Here is a 13,143-nt window from a genome sequence, read left to right on the forward strand (position 1 = left end):
ATAATTCTTAAAACTAAACTTCTTGTATTGTACAAATTAAAAAGAACGGACACCACATTTTTATACAAACACGTTTCCTATTTTTAGGTTTAAGAACTCAAAAACTTGGCAGCTTTTTATGTATTTCGAAATGATTTTATGTCAGGTGACGTTTCAAGAAAATAAACACATTAACTTCGATCACTAATAAGTACATTAAAGACTTTTTATTGAGTGTTATTTTCGAGTTCAGTTCGTAATTTTGTGAAATATTCAATGAACAAACAGGCCACCCTTCGCTGTTCTATAATAATATCTAAGATAAATATCTCGTCTATAAATACTGATGTTATCTGAAACAAAACGTTCCGAAATGAGCGCAGTGTGCGACAGGTGGTCTGAAAATGTGTAAGATTTCCGAAAATGGACATAGTGTCAGTACTCGTAACAATGAGATGAATTATGACGACGCCTTTGAACTATCTGGTAAGTCGCTGTGGTCACAAAAATCTAAATCAAAATATTTTATTCAATGTAGATCCTTTACAAAATTCGTTTTATACGATAATAATCTACCACCATTTTGGCAAATCATGGCAAAGAAATGGATAAAGAAACTCCACACAACCAGAATTCATACTGTGAAATAAAGATTACTAGCAGAAAATCTTAATAATGACCATAGATTAGTAAAGATACTTCGCCGCCTTGAAATTGAATGAAGCCACAAACGGCTTATTAGTAAGTTCTTTTTTTTAATTCTTGACAAATAAAAACATTTTTAGAGAAAATTTACGAATAAATAAGTAATACTGCGTAATTTACATAATAAATAAATAATTATTTCAAATATTTTAGGGACATTTTAGCACGGAGACGTGGCAAAACTTTTTTTCGCAGCTACGTTTACGTTTTCTTGTTAGGAGTGAGTCATCTTTACTAATCTATGATGATGACTTAATTATGAATTAAGACATCTTTCTAGGTCTAGGTTTTTATGGGTGTTCATGGCACCCACGAGGAACCTTACAAGCTATGAATGTAGAAAAGTTATATAAACCTACGAGGTTCTGTAAGAATACTATGATTTTACCGATATTTCTATCTAGTTATATGGATCATTAACTGCAATAAATTAAAATAACTCGTAGTTAACACATGTAGTGTCACAAAAGAAAAACTAATGAAAATCTTCGTTACGTTTTGTACCAAATCCTTCATATAATAATAAAAAAAAAATGGATTATATTATGGTACTTTAAAAAAGAAGTTGCAAAAAAGCGTAACATGGTAAGTGGCAATTACTAAGTGTTTCTTTCTTATCGTATAAGTACATAAACCTGGAATTAGGCAAAAATAGGTAAGTGTGGTGGTAGTGCGTCCGGAGACACCCCGCCACGCTCAACCTTTAAAAGTGAACGTGATTTTCCAATTCCATCTAAAATAAGAAACTACCCAGTGTCTAATATGTGTTTAATACAATTATTTTTAAATGCAAAAAATAAACTAACGTATTTTCCTATCGCGTCCCACGTGCACGCGCGCCATTGCATACACCCGCTCACGGATAGCGAAGAGACTGCAGCGAATCATACATGCATCTGGAATACGTACTGGCGTAAACATGCGTGACAGGAAAAGCACCCTGAAGTATTTCAACAGTCTCGTAACACGCATGGTATGAGTATCGCACGCACGCACCTATCGTATGATAAACGTTCCTTTCTAAATGGGACTGCCCCGTAGCAGTGTCCCGAAGAACAATTCGGGGACGCGAAATCATCCCCTTTGATGAAAATTGCAACGATTATGCGAAAAATTGGAAATAGGAGTACCTTCGTTGTCGCAGACTAATTGCAGATGTTTTTAATTTTGGAGATTCTTCACGATCTTTATTTTGTGGACTAAGTAATTCTTTGTAAGTGCGGCGCGCGTCCACGCTCCGTCGCTATCGTATAATAACTATTATTTTACCGAAGCTTTTCTATAGGTATAGTAAATATGTCCCATTTTAAAGTAAAATAAAAAAAGTCAGTAGGTATGTGTCACAATACATTGTAACTAAAATTCTTATTAAGGTCCGTGGATCCTTATAATAAGCTTTTTCACACAAGTTATGGGAGCTGGGCGTCGAGGAAAGAATTGAAATAGTCTATTTCGCAAACGAATTAATAGTTTTTATTTAAATTTAAAACAATTTGTAACAATAAAAATAAATGATGAGATAGGTAGAGTCACTTTCCGCGATGGAGGTGAACTGTTCCCATGACGGACGGCCACCTGCAAGTGGGACGCGCCTCGTCAGCGTTGGCCGTTCCGCTAAGACACGATGCAGCGGGAGAACGGTGTAGGGCTGGCGCGATGCAGCCTTAACGTGTAGGGCTGTCCCTTACACGTAACGCACATATAAATATTTATATCTGTTTTTTTTGTTTGTTTTGAAAAGCTCTTAGACTTTATTTATTATTAGGACATGGGTGGTACAATCGATTTGCGCTGGTAGCATGTAGCATCATCTCAAACGCGGTGGCGCTGGACATGTTCGGCTTTAGTATCGTGGTGGCGGCTGCCCGCTGTGACCTGAACCTTGGCATTGAAGAGACGGGGTTGCTGGCTTCAGCTCCTTTTGCAGGTTGGATCGCTTGTTACTTTTACGATTTTAGTTTTTTTTTTATATAAGAACTAGTGGTCCCCGCGGCTTCGCCCGCATTTTAAAGAAATAATATGACATACATAAAACGGAAAATTTGTACCTGCATTGGAATGACAGTGGTGCCATCTGTCGAAAATTGGTCTTACCAACTCCCAAGCCAAATGCATAGTTTCCGATTCTATAACTTCTTACGAATTAAAAATTAATAAAAATAACCTTTTCTTTCTCTAACTCTTGTAATTTTTTACAGCACTAACAGCAAGTCTTGCAGAGGTCAGTCACAGATGCGTTGCCTCCTCCTCCTACCTCTGAGGACTAATTTATGACGCTTTCCTGCTTAATATCCTTTTAACCAGGCAGCGCTTAACTGCCGTTATAAGCAGAAAGACGTGTGGTGCCTCCGACGGAGTCAAACCATACATATTTAAAACATTCGATTATCTATTTCAGGGTTACTATTCGCGTTTCCGTGGGGTTACTACGCAGACATGCATGGCAGGAGGAAAGCGCTACTTCTGTCTACTTCTATAGGCTTCTTGTTCGCCGCGCTAGGCAGTTTAGCCACGAGTTGGCAAGTCATGCTTGCGTTGAAACTGATCGGATGCAGTTTGTAAGTAAGCCTATTTTTGTAACAGATAATTTTGTAATGTTGTTGATTTTTAAAATTTTTGTTAATCTATAAAAATAAATAAAATTGAAGTGTATGCTTGTAGTGTCAGAAAGTGAACCCTTTTTCAGATTATTTTGAAATGTTTATTATTTGATGATTCTCGAAAACTATAATACACTAGCTGACCCGGCAAACTTTGTACCGCCTCAAAATCTATTTATCAAATATATTTCATATAAAATATAGCCTATGTGGCTCGTGGATAATGTAGCTTTCGAATGGTGAAAGAATTTTTAAAATCGACCCAGTAGTTTTTGAGCCTATTCATTACAAGCAAACAACGGTTTCCTCTTTATAATATTAGTATAGAAAAATACTTACGGTACCAAGATAAAAATATCAAAACACATGAATCTCCAGAATATTTAATTTTTCAAACGCGCGGAAACCGCGGGCATAGATAATGTCTCGTCTTAAATAACTGGATGTTAAGATAAATATCATAGCTTTTATTTTAAATTGTCATAGTATTATTGAATAACCTATTACGATATACCTATTATTAAAAGAGCTCTCCTTCGAAACCGGCGATGTATTGGCGACTCCTCTGGTGTTGCAAATGTCCATAGGCGACGTTGACTACTTTCCATCAGGTAGCACGTCTGCTTTATCGTCAGGTTCGAATATAAAAAAAAGAAAAAAAAAAAACGTATGGACACTTATTTATCTAGTTATGTAGAGGAAGTATTGGCTTGTTTTATTTTTGGTATGTCCGTAATAACACGTCACACTTGAAAGATAGCGTGTCTATTTTGTCATCATTTCGTAATCTTGAAATCTGAATCCGCGATGTAATAGGAATTTCCATTCTTTTAAGTTAATCTTCCTCCTTAGTTCTCTTTTAAGTTTATAGTTTAGTTAAGTTAATTGCACTTTATTAATTTGAAAATGAAAACTATCGTGTTAGGCACTGTGTAGACAACAGTACAATGTAACAATGTAAGGCTAAAGTGATTAGCACCATAACATCTAATTTTTGTTATTTTCAAACAAAGACATTCGTCCACTATATGACAAGCAAAGACCGGAATGTGTAGGAAAAGTGCCCACGACACGATTGGTAATAAAGATGTTCTAAATTATATACCTATGTCAAACGTCAATCAGTTCAGTCGGAGATTGTATTAATGTGAAGCGAGATGAAAATTTTGTATAAAAATCTTGGCAGTGTCCGCTCCATAGTTTTAGGTATACCTACATATTTAATCTCTTTGTTAACCAATCACGAATTCGCCTATGTTACACCCGTATTAAATAATCAATTTATCATAATAATAATCATCAATCCGTCAAATTTCCAAAGATTAGTATTTGACAGTTTCTAGTAGGTAAAAATCGATTCAATTGATTGATCGATTCGACAACAGGCGTTAGTGGAATAAATACGCCGATCTTTGGCAGGAAAAATATTTGATAGATTGAGTATTAATGACGGGCGGAAGTTAAAACGCCTCGGATAAGTAGGTATTTTCCTTAAAACCAAAATACAGCAGCGCTAAACACTACTGATATTAAGCAGAAATATCTATTTAGTATATATATATATGTGTTGTACCTTCAATAACACTACCGACTTGGTTTTGTGGTAAAAATGGCCCATTTTTGTGTTTTCCAGCTCTACCCCAGCGTTCACCTTCACGATAGCGTACCTCGGGGAGTGCACGACCAGCAAGCACCGGAGCCAGTACCTCTTTATCATGAATAGTATGAACTTGGCCTCAGAAATGGTGTCTTTTAGTAAGTGGTTGCTAGTAGTGTTGTTTTTGAAACTTTTCCAAACTGTTATTTAACGTGCCTGTACCCTTACCACGAGTTTTTACGTGTCGACAAATATGACTGTTTTGGTATTTGTTTACGTATTGGCCCATACGATTTCCTAGTTCTGACATAATCCGCTAGGGGCGCTGATTGGAATTTAGTTTGTATATGTGAGAGTTTGTGAGGTCTGCGAGTAATTCAGTTTGTAGTTCACCCAACCGATTGAGTTGAAATTTTACACGTTTGGTTTGAATGACAGTATTTCATTCGTTTTAGGACGTCATTCTTAATCCAACATGGCCAATTCCCATCATGGGGGGCCAATATTTTTATGCCTTTTGATATGGGTACCTAATAAAAGTAATTGAAAAGATTTTTTTAAGAAGAATACCAAAAACAAAATTACGTCGCTATAAATTCAAGATGGTGCCGTTCTGCCTTCATAATATAGGTATCAAATGAAAAGGTTTGCTTAGAAGAACAAAAAAAGAAAATGACGTTACTGAAAAGTTTTTTTTACTTTTTTATTACATTAAATTTATCTCTCTTTTCAGGTTTAGCATACTTGATCCTGCCCTTAACCTTCAACGTGCCTATGCCTTGGCTCTCAATAGCCTACAGGTCCTGGCGACTGTACGTCCTGGTGCTAGCCCTTCCTCTGGGCGTGGGTGCTGTGATGATGTTCTTCCTGAAGGAAAGCCCTAAATTCTTAGCGAATATTGGACAAACAGACGAGGCTCTGAGGGTTATGAAAAGGATTCATACAATTAATGGCGGGAGAGATGAATTTCCGGTAAGTAAACAACTAGTACATAAAAGGAAAATGTAATATAATCCCATTGAAATAAAAAAAAATATATCTTCAATATTTATTTTAAAAAATACAAAATAGTAAAAAGTATAATCTAATCGTTTTAAAATATTATAAATGATTCATCACTTCTGATGATCTAAATTTACTATTTCCTATTTGAAAGGCTTTAATAAAAGAGCCTTTTTAACTAACCTAAGAGACAATCGTCAACCGTAATTATTGCTATAAAGTTTTCGCAAGGATCACAAATCACAAATAATTTTGCAGAATAACAAAATTATAAACTTAATCTATAAACTAAAGTAACAAAACTAAAGATGTAAGCAACTGTTCAGTAGCTAACACGACAACATGGTAGCTTTAGCAACTATCGCTTGCCAGCGTTGTATTGGGCGACGGTGACTAATTTCCATCAGAAAGGTAAATCTGCCTTATTATTAGGTTTAAGTATATAAAAAAATCTAGTTCAAAGATTCCGTTACATACAAGTCAAGCTATTAAATGCGTGGTAAGAAAGCGTAAATTCCCCTAGAATCTAAAAAACAAACTTTTATTTAAAGCGATGTTATACAGGGTGAATTTTTAAAACGGGCCTTCAGGGCCAAATCCGAAACTATGAGGATTAGCGAAAAATGCTGAAAGGAGTTACGAGGCCGATTTTGTTAAAAACTAAAACTGCATCATTAGTTTATTAAAATATTTTTTTCCTTAGCCGGGAATCGAACGAGTTCATTTTGAAAAAAAATACTCCTGTATATTATTCCACTATCTGATAGTGTCGCTTATAAGGATCAAATTCTGGGAAGTAGTGTTATGTGACAAATTAAAGGAAAAGGAAAATTTTGAAGAAAATACGTATTTTTCCATACATTGGCATACTAATCCTTAAGGATTATACATAACAAATGATTTATGTATAATTCTTTAGAAACAGACATAAGTCATACCATTGAAGAATTTGTTGGTTAATCAACTAATTATTCGATGTTATGACTATGACATACGGCTTAGTATGAGAAAGTAATAGTTTGGCAAATAAGTTACCGCCGTTTTTAGGATTTATTTTATAATGAAAATAGATAACTGATTAAATAGTAAATTCTTATTGTTTGTTGTTTACAACTTCGTTTCAACGTTAAATATGATTTTCTATATCTCTTTTTTTAGTAATCACTCGAAAATAGTAATTAAGTAAGACTCTAAAAAGTAATTCTCGCAAATTGTCAACTTTACATCTGTATTAAACGAAACTCCGCCCATAGCAAGTATATCTATTTTAATGGTCCTAAAAATAACCTTAACTAAGTCGGACATAAAAATATAAATCATTGGGAAACAAAACATCCATTTCGAATGATTAGAAACATTGAGCCAAAAAAAAATGTTAATACACGAAATGTTTAAATTGATGAATGGCGGGAACTTAACTGCCAAATTAATATGAAAAAATATGTATTTTCTTAAAATTGAGGCTTTTCCTTTAGTTTGTCATTTATCATTACTTTCCAGATTTTGATCTTTATAAGCAACACTATCAGATAGTGGAATAATATAGAGGGTGCATTTTTTTTCAAAATGAACTCGTTCGATTCCCGGCTAGGGAAAAAGTTATTTTAAAAAAGTAATGATGCAGTTTTAGTTTTTATCAAAATCGGCCTCGTAACTCCTTTTAGCATTTTTCGCTAATCCTTATAGTTTCGGATTTGGCCCTGAAGGCCCGTTTTAAAAATTCACCCTGTATAATCCCATTGAAACACTTGTAGGTAAATTCGCTGAAGACAATTGAGACTCAGAGAGACGTTTCCTTATGGCGTTCGGTGGTGCAGCAAACAGTGCCCTTGTTCAAGCCGCCGCTGCTCTCGAGAACGCTGCAACTCTTCTTTCTAATGGCTATTTGCTGTTCTACGTAAGTGCTAATAGCTTTTTTATAATTCCCAATATTTTTTGCATTGTATGTTTTTTATAATACAGAACTAGCAACTAGCACGCAATCCACATGATAGTAAGTGTTCACTACGCGTATAAACATTTGTAATCAACCCAAAAAAGAAAATAATCATACCCGAACTCACACATATGCATTGCTACCCCTGAGGAGGTTGAAAAGCCTCAAATAATTATGTCTCACTTACCACACTCATCAAACCAGAAGACAGAAGTGCTTAACACTGCTATTTTAGAATCAGATGTAGTGATGTCTCCAAAGTCCGGATTGGTAGCATCGCATCTACTCGTACCAACCTCAGGTTGGATTTAATCTTATCTGGGGTTGATTGCCATCCATGGTTGGTTGTTCCACGGGCGGCAGAAGCCACTTACCATCTGGTATACTGCATGCTCGTTAGCCATTTCTATATTATAAAAAAAAAACATATTCCTTAATATTTCTTTCATATTATAAAAAAGCTCCTTTACCTGTTCCAGGAATAACGCATTTATCATGTGGTTCCCGACTATCGTGAACATATTCTTCAACTCGCCAAGTACCAGCTCCAACAACACTGTTGGCTTCTGTGAACGAATTGTGGATTCTATTTCTGCTTCGGAAACTGAGGCTGAGAGTGTAAGTTATGTTTCCTCTTCTCTATCTAGCCCTTTGTTACCAGAATTATGAACTATTTTATGAGTATATCATACATAGATACTACTACTTACTGTGACATTGCTTTCTAGGATTAAAAGCGCTCGCAGTGTATACCCACTCTGTAATGTAGAACGCTATATAGAACAGGAGTTTTGCTAGAATCTGATCACAGATTCGTTGCCAGTCCTGAAAGGTAAAGTGGTGGCCTCATAAGTCAGCCAGCATCCACATCCATTCACCGGAACGAAAATTGCTTCACGTTAGATAGCTATAGGTGTGCCGGTAGTACCTCTTCCATCGGTCCCATTCAACTACTCTTCATATTTAAGGTCTCTGCGGTAACTGAACTAAATATGATAAATGTTTCACTACCGTTGCTAATTAAATTTCTACTTATATCAAACATTTATCTGTAACCATTTTGGAAACATTGAAATTAAATTCTTAGCTCTTACTAAGTCTATGCAAATGTTCCATTTTCAGGTAATCTGCAACGACACCATATCTCTCAACGCGATCTACTCCGGGATCATCCTCGGGGTCACGCTCACACTCCTCAACCTATCAGTGACGAGATTCGCGTCGTACCGCCGTCTGGTCTTAGTCACCTTCCTCCTGATCCCCAGCATCAGCTGCCTCATGGTCGGGATGCTGGAGCAGCCCCTCGCGAGTCTGGTGTTCTTCGCGCTGATACAAGCCTCTGCTGTTGGAATTGGCAATGTTGCTTCGTACTTCGTGGATCTGTATCCTACTTCTTATAGGTGAGGCTAGGTTAGGTTAGCTTTACAAAGTTATCACTTTCGATTTACACAATTTTGGGTATACTAAAGTTTAAAGGGTATAAGAGTATTTTATATTTTGAATTCGGAGCTAGTGTTAAAAGCGGAGTATTTAGATCTACAGTTTTCTGGTTTCAATTGTGTGGTAAGGTTATTCCATTACATACGCAAGATGCGTACCAACTTAGTCATCAGAAGTTGAATCAGATGATTCCACTCCTCTATCAATGACTTCAGTTGTAATTCCAATCTCATTTGGGATTGATCTCAGATGTTTATGTTCAACTATGACTAGTAAAATTAGGAGCTCTTTTCCGCATTCAATCCCATTAAATAACTTCATATCAACATGAGTTTATGACACAACATTTTTTTAGTAAATTGTGACACATACTGATGATCTTTTAACAGAGGTTTAGCGACGAGCCTCGCAGTGATGGCGGCCAGGCTGACGTCACTGGTCAGCGTCATCATCATCGGCGCCGTCATCGTCGACTACTGCAGTCTCACTTTCTACTTTTGGGCTGTCCTTACTTTATGTGAGTATGACGTCACAACTAAGCAAATGTGGGATCTTGTCAACATATGTAATATGTAATCTTGATGGTTTTTAATTATTTCTGGTTTAGTTCAAAATTATCTCTTAACGTTTTGGAAAATTTAAAATTAGCTTTTTCAGTGTTTTTATTTTTGACTTCCATATTTTCTTGTATGATATTTTAATATCTGTAATGAAAATTAATTTATGTATGTTATATGAGATGTTATACTTTAATCCTTCATTATGAATCCTTATTGTAAAAATCTACAAATTTTAAAACTGATTTAATTTCATGACATTTACCTTTGCAGGTGGTGTTGGAGTCTCATTATTTTTACCCCCGGATAAGAAAACTAATACCGTTCAGCCTGAAAATTCAGCCCGAATGGAGGATTCAACGTGATACTATTAATTTGCAAAATGGATGCAAATTGGATTCGAAACTGTCACATTTGACATAATTCTATTATTACATCATTTACTGATAATAGTAAAATATCAATAATGATTATTATTTATATGTACTTAAATGTTAAGCCGTTATTAAAAAACAATCTATGCAATTTTTGCGTACGATAGATTAAAATTTCTCAAATTCTTGTAGGCAGAATATAGATAAATATCGATCCACACGACTATTATAATTTTTTTAATCAATTTTGTATTTCAATATAATCACTTCTCTTACCTCTCGCTCGTTTTATATAATGTATGAGCGAGAAACATGTACATATATCGTTTTTATGTTAATATTATTACAATCATAGGTAAATTAAAAAAATGATGACAGCAAAAAATCATTAGACACAAACTAAAAGTATTTAGGTGGTTTAAGGTAAATAAATAAAATTATATTTGTATTGTAATTATTATTTTCCTGTAATCTGTGTTTTAGTAGTGCATTCATGTAAATAATTGTGTAAGATTATAATAATATTACCAAATTACCAATAAAAGTTTTGATAATTGCTGTGTGGTTTTAATAATTAAAATAATTACTATAAATTAACTAAACGAAGTCCTAAAAATCTATATCAAAAAATAAGTTTAATAAAAATAAATTTTGTTTCGATTACTATCGCACTACAAAATTTGAGGCAGTTGTGCCAGAAATTATATACTTTCAACAGCTTCAACAAAGTATCAAAAATTAGACAGTCTTAGTTCGTCGTTTATTTGTATACAAGCTTTTGCCCGCGGCTTCGCTCGCGTTACAAATATTTTCATGCCCTATTTTATCCCCTTAGGGGTAGAATTGATCAAAATCCTTTCTTAGCGGATACCTACGTCATAACATCTACCTGCATGCCAAATTTCAGCCCGATCCGTCCAGTGGTTTGGGCTGTGCGTTGATAGATCACTACGTCAGTCAGTCATCTTTGAGTTATATATATTTAGATGATGTTAAGAAAACCACAATGGTATGATTCAGAAACGTGTAGCGCCATCTCTTGACGAGTTGCGGGAAGTTTATCACAAACAAATCAATATGTTCCAGCCAGTTTATTACAAATCAATATGTTACAGCCAAAGTGATAAATTCGGACATTATACATAATATCTAGCCATTGCGTATAATATCTACTCAATTTGGTCAAAGCGATAAATAACACGGAATTAATCACATTAACCAGCCGTAATATAAAATATTTTCAAAGACTTGGATAAAGTATTAAAACAAGTGTAGGTAAAGATTTCAAGTTTCTATGTCAACTTTTCTTAAGCATAATTATATTTTTTTGTAATTTAATAATATTTCGATCCACATATCGAAAAATAGACATTTGAAATGTTTTATGCCCAGTCTCTGTACACGATGTACGTAAATCAGCTATGGGATGGAGTAATAAAATACTGTGATCTCTGGTCACTTATTTATCTTTTAAGTACATATTGGCTTTACATGACTTGGACCCACCCGCTCGCAGGACGCTGCCGCGCCCTGCTCGCTTGGATTTATATTTTCTTTTATCTTCCAACCTAACTGGACCAATCCTAAAGAATTTCCTACCGGCTTGGTATTGTTTAGGTTAAGTTTGAACATAAAAAAAATAGAAAACTATGCGAGCGGGTAAGTCCTATTCACGATAATTCGGATTTAAACTATATGAGTCATAGTTACTGTAATACAACAACCAAGATGACGTTAGTAGAACATAATTCATTATTAAAATTTTCAGTTAATCTTAAGATTTACCGTACATCGACATTTATAACATATTTATTAATTTGACTAACTTTAACATGATATTATATATAACAGCCGAATAAAGTGATTAATTTATCACATTGTCTGGACAAATTAGTTGTTAAACATAATAACCAGTCATTATATATAATAGCTATTTGATTACTATGACTGTTATATATAATAACCGAAATGTTACAAAAATCCATATCTTGCCATGCATCATATGTAGGTTACGAATGCGCAAACTTAGGTGCGAGCGACACTTCAAACTTGATGGCTATAAGAATGACTACAAAACGGCATATAGTGCCATATAGGTATCGATAAATGTAAAATGCTAAAAAGAGATAATCACTATTTCAATGCAATTTGCTTATTAGATCTAAATTACCTTGATCCTATAATTAGGTATTTTGGGTACTTGCAGGTTTGACTGCTTAGACATATTGATAGTAAAGCTGCAATCCTATTCCTACCTCGTAACAACAGTATTAGATATTATAAATATCTGTAACACGCGCACCTCTGACGTAGACCGCGAAATTTTATCACTTTTAAATAAATATTTAGGAAGAGTAACTAAAGATCGTGATGCGTAAACTATTAATAAATTTGAAATTAAATGCGTGGTAAATTTATGATAATTTTTAGGGTTCCGAAGGGTGTCAATGGAACCATCACATGTTACTTTTGCTTATCAAATGGCTGTAATTTTTTAAAATTGTATTATATTGCAGAGCATTAGTATTACTGCGGTCTTCACGGAATACATCGCGGTGTGGTGATATTATTGACGTTCAAAATGATTCTATAAAGGGTCTACATTGCATATACATTTTTGCTTTCGATTTAAAAATCCCATGAGGTCAGAAACCCGTGGCATATTGAAATAGTCAATTCCGCGATAATATTACTCTAAAATCATAAATTAAATGTGTGGTAACAGAACTAGGAATCTATTTCAATTTTATTACTTTACGAATATATTCTAATAAGGTAAGGCATGTGGGACATAAATGTGTTTATTATACTCATTTCAAATATATGGGAAAGCCAGACATAAAAATCTGGCCAAGTGCGAGTCGAACTCGCACACGAAGGGTTCTGTCCGTGAAGTAAAATAAACTTACAGATTTTTTATATTTCAATATTTGAGATCCCTACAACAAGCCCT

General features: G+C 34.6%; 1 protein-coding gene across 1 annotated transcript; it reads left to right on the forward strand.

Moving 5' to 3' along the window:
• The first annotated feature begins 208 nt into the window (after positions 1 to 208).
• Positions 209 to 10,240, forward strand: LOC140742389 (uncharacterized). Its single transcript, XM_073073320.1, has 10 exons — positions 209 to 465; positions 2,450 to 2,611; positions 3,083 to 3,242; positions 4,918 to 5,039; positions 5,615 to 5,853; positions 7,638 to 7,780; positions 8,299 to 8,437; positions 8,942 to 9,219; positions 9,649 to 9,776; positions 10,090 to 10,240. Exons 1-10 carry the CDS (start codon positions 384 to 386, stop codon positions 10,179 to 10,181), a joined length of 1,545 nt encoding a protein of 514 aa, XP_072929421.1. The 5' UTR covers positions 209 to 383; the 3' UTR covers positions 10,182 to 10,240.
• The last annotated feature ends 2,903 nt before the right edge of the window (positions 10,241 to 13,143 follow it).

This window comes from Epargyreus clarus, unplaced genomic scaffold (genome assembly GCF_041222505.1).
Source record: "Epargyreus clarus isolate Ecla_fem2 unplaced genomic scaffold, WU_Ecla_fem_2.2 ptg000005l, whole genome shotgun sequence".
Taxonomy (NCBI): Eukaryota; Metazoa; Arthropoda; class Insecta; order Lepidoptera; family Hesperiidae; genus Epargyreus; species Epargyreus clarus.